Source organism: Planococcus citri, chromosome 1 (genome assembly GCF_950023065.1).
Source record: "Planococcus citri chromosome 1, ihPlaCitr1.1, whole genome shotgun sequence".
Classification (NCBI taxonomy): Eukaryota; Metazoa; Arthropoda; class Insecta; order Hemiptera; family Pseudococcidae; genus Planococcus; species Planococcus citri.
Window position 1 is genome coordinate 66,469,920 of NC_088677.1, and position 3,936 is coordinate 66,473,855.

The window sequence follows — 3,936 nt, forward strand, 5'->3', positions numbered from 1 at the left end:
CTACAAACTCAACATTTTATGATCGATTTTTTTGCAACTGTATTTTGGATGTTCAGGGCTCAGCAAACCAAAAGTTTTCTTAAATTCTATAGGGAATTTCATTTCGGGCGATTTTTTGTACCAGAAGTTCAATTTCTGAAACCGAGGAAATATTTTGGAACGCAGTGGTGCCAATTTTTTGGCCAGTATTACCAATTTAAAACAAAAAAATTAGATGCTCGAATATTCGTATCAGTTTTATTAGCCTTCTTGCTCAGCTAGCGGTAGCCGCATGGTTTATTGGTTGCATATGGTTAACAAAATTCGTATCTGCTACTACATATAAGTAAGTACATACCTAGATTAAATTATAATTTTATTTTTTGCAACAATATTGGATCTTTCGGGCTTAGTAAACCGAAACTTTTATTAAATTCTATGGGAAATTTCATTTTGGGTGATTTTTGGTAAGAAAAGTTCTTGAGGGCGTGGACCAAACCAACTTTGACTTGCATTTTTGCAAATCGTTCAGCTGTAAAAAAAAAAAAAAAAGTGAAGTTTGAATGACTAAATACTTAAAGCTTCAAATACAGCGCGAATTTGTTGTGGTTATTGTACCTATACAAACTCTGGGTCCATCGCCGAATGGTAAATAAGCAAAATTCGGTCGTTTGGCCTTTTCTTCTTCAGTGAAACGTTCTGGACGAAATTCGTTCGGGTTATCGTAATATTTTTCGTCTGAGTGTAGCCCATAGACTGATATAATTATCGATGTATGAGCAGGTATTATCACTTTGGTATTGGGTATTGCGTAATTTTTATTGGTTACGCGGGGTAGTCTGGCAGCCGATGGATATTTTCGAAGAGTTTCTGAAAAATGTTTTATTGTTCAAGTTAACTATGTATTACCTACTCGTATTAAGATTCATTTACACGCCCGTTTGTCTTCTAAAGAATTTACCGTCAATTATCATATCCACGTATGTCATTTGTTTGAGAGCTTCGTAAGTCAGTTTACCATCGTTGGATGAAAGTACGTCGAGGATTTCTTGACGCGCTCTATCTTGGATAGATTTATTCAATGATAATTCCAAGAAAGCGAAACCTAATGCGATAGAGGTTGCTTCGAAACCAGCGGTGAAGAACACGAAGGCTTGAGCAGCGAGTAAATCATTGGTCATGTCTGGAATGAGAAATTATACCCTTTCGTAAACGTTAGGTGGAGGGGGGGTTCCACAATATTTTAGACTCCCAAGTCAAGGACATGGAGTTTATGATCTGTAGAAGTCTTACCTACGTCGCTTTTCACGCATTTACCACCAGTTTGTTGAAGAAATTTTTGCAAATCCTCATTTTCCGCAGAACTGACTTTAAATTTTTGCAAGGTGGTGTTGTTCTTCAAAGCGATTAACAAGTCGAGGAAATCGTTTCTTGTGATATTATTTTTCTCCCGATATTTGATGGTTTTATCGACGATATCTATGAAATACTCTTGCGTGTGTTTATCGAAGAATGTCAAGTTGAACATTTTGATCAATGTTTTAGGCATGGTTGGCCATAAAGTTCTTATGACTGCTGCAAGTCTATAATGTGAAAATTACGACGTTAGTTTAAAGGAATGGTAAAGGTAGGTATTTATGTTGTTTCGTCGTAGGGTATTTTTGAATGCTCAAATCGATTTTTGAAAAATTTGGTAGTTAGTTGAAGTATTGAAAATAGTCATTTTATGTGAATATTCAAGTATTATATGCCTTCTAAGCCTAATATTTACAGCCAGGTTTGAATGTGAAAATTTGTTAAAATATCTTCTTATTGGAATGAAATTCTACGTGGAGTGGCAAACAGCTGAAATACAGGAGAAAACTGCATTTGATGAAAGAAGCGTGAATTTTGGTATGATGAATTTTTGAACCAAAATGAAGTTTTTAAGACCGGGAGCCACTCGAGCTCTCCCCTCCTTCGAGGGGGGGGGTGGGGCTTACAATTTTTAAAATTTTCCTGTGGATAGAGTTTTAATCAGAAATTGAATATTATGGTGTCTGCTGTTAGATATTGATCAGCACTTTCTATTTTCACCATTGAAACCATTGTCCCCCTCTCCCCCTTGCGTGGGGCTCAGCCCCCCAAATTGTGGATCTGGAAGACGTTGAGACTCGGAAATGTAATTTTGTGAAAATATACTAAGTAAAGTGTACAAATAATTTTGGTGGTTCATTTTTTGGCTCCCTCCCCCCTCTGCTCCCTGTGGCACCTCAAAACTTGAAAAACGCGCAAAATTGCCACTTTAATGCCAAAACATGATGGAAACGGTAAGCTAAATGCTAATTCTTCTTGAAACTGGTAAGAAATATTTATTGAAAGCAGTACGTAACGCGAAAAATGATGACTCCCCCCTTTACGCACCCCCATCAACCCCTAATTGCAAAAAATACACTCGTCAAAATTCCATCAGAATTGAAATATTACGCCAGTTACTGTTCAATATTGATCGATATGTTCCGCTAAAAGTGTCGGAATCATCGCATACCTCCCATTGCTTAAAACATCGTGTAAAGTTAATAAATATAATAGGTACCTCAAAATTCGTGTAGGTCGGTAGAATGTTGTGAATATTACTTTAGTTGTAAAAATTAACAATGATGTCGTCTATTAATTAAAGAGAATCGAGGAGAGAAAAAAATAGTTCGTGAATATTCGAATCACGAATAAAAATCACAGCTTTTTTGATTCGAATGATCGCTAACACTGCCCTTGACGGCCTTGAGAGTATGAAATGTGCGTTCAAAACGTGCACTGCAATTACATACCTGTAACTGAATATTTTCTTGCCCATAATTCTGAATTCCGAGTCTGGATTATTCAAAGAATTCGTTTCTATTCCAAATGCGCAATTTCCTATCGTGTCCGTGGTAAACCTTGCGAATAGATCTTTTACATCGAAGGTTTCGTTGTCTGGTACTTCGTCGATAATTTGCGACAACCTTTCGCCGCAATGTTTCACCAGAGGGAACATCATTTTCATTTTTCCCGAAGTAAAAGTGCTTGTTAACTTGATCCTGAGATTTTTCCATTCATCGCCTGGAATTCGAAATGGAGCAATTTTTGGGAGTTGGCAATTTTAATCTACTGCGAAAGCTTTTGTATTCTTACCTTTCATCGAAAACAGCGAATTACTCAAAGGATCAATTTCTTTCACGATGTTGATGCCTCGATCGGTGAAAAATGCGAAATCTTTAATAAGAACATGCCTTATAAGATCCGGATCTCGTATCACGATTGCTGGTTTCTTCATCGTGAATATTCCACCAAACCCGTGAGGGGCTAGTTTATTGTAAAATTCTGCGTATTTTTCGCCCAGCGACTTCTTCATCATAATAACATCGCCCATGTTACCAAACAACCAGTGAGGTTCGAGGTAAGGTATTCCTCGATCCTCGAAAAATCGATGCGCTTTTTTCAAGGACCAATAAAAATATAACACCGAAGTTACGATTAGTAATAATATAGAGGTTAATAGATCCATTTTGAAATATTTTTGTACGTTAACGTTGTGGCTGTAATTGAAATTTTATGCGCGTTTCTATTAAAATAATATGATTTCGCGATCGCACTTCCAGGTGTGTAATGAAAGTTTACATAACGAGATAGTTGTTTTATAACCGAATTTTAGATAACGATTTTGATGAACATGAATTTATTCAACAATACTTCTTCGAGAGGCCTCAACACAGTACTGCTATACTGAATTACTTCATTGCCAAAAATACATACGTACATACCTAAGTGGGTATCAACTGACCTTGGTCTCGAATTGATAATATTAACAGAGTTGTGCATTGTTTCTGCGCGAATAAACATTGTCATTGGTGTAATCTATCGTTCTCAAAAATTAATCGCACTCGATAAATTTGGGAGTAGTAGTAGTTATAGGCAAAGGAATTCAAGGTTTTCGGACAC

General features: G+C 36.6%; 1 protein-coding gene across 1 annotated transcript; it reads right to left on the reverse strand.

Moving 5' to 3' along the window:
* Positions 1-223: 223 nt before the first annotated feature.
* On the reverse strand, positions 224-3,736 carry LOC135841649 (probable cytochrome P450 6a18). Its single transcript, XM_065358727.1, has 6 exons — positions 3,130-3,736; positions 2,787-3,057; positions 1,273-1,562; positions 941-1,162; positions 598-849; positions 224-511 (listed from the first exon to the last, which is right to left on the reverse strand). The coding sequence occupies exons 1-6, from the start codon at positions 3,500-3,502 to the stop codon at positions 348-350; spliced, it is 1,572 nt and encodes a 523-aa protein (XP_065214799.1). The 5' UTR covers positions 3,503-3,736; the 3' UTR covers positions 224-347.
* Positions 3,737-3,936: the final 200 nt, after the last annotated feature.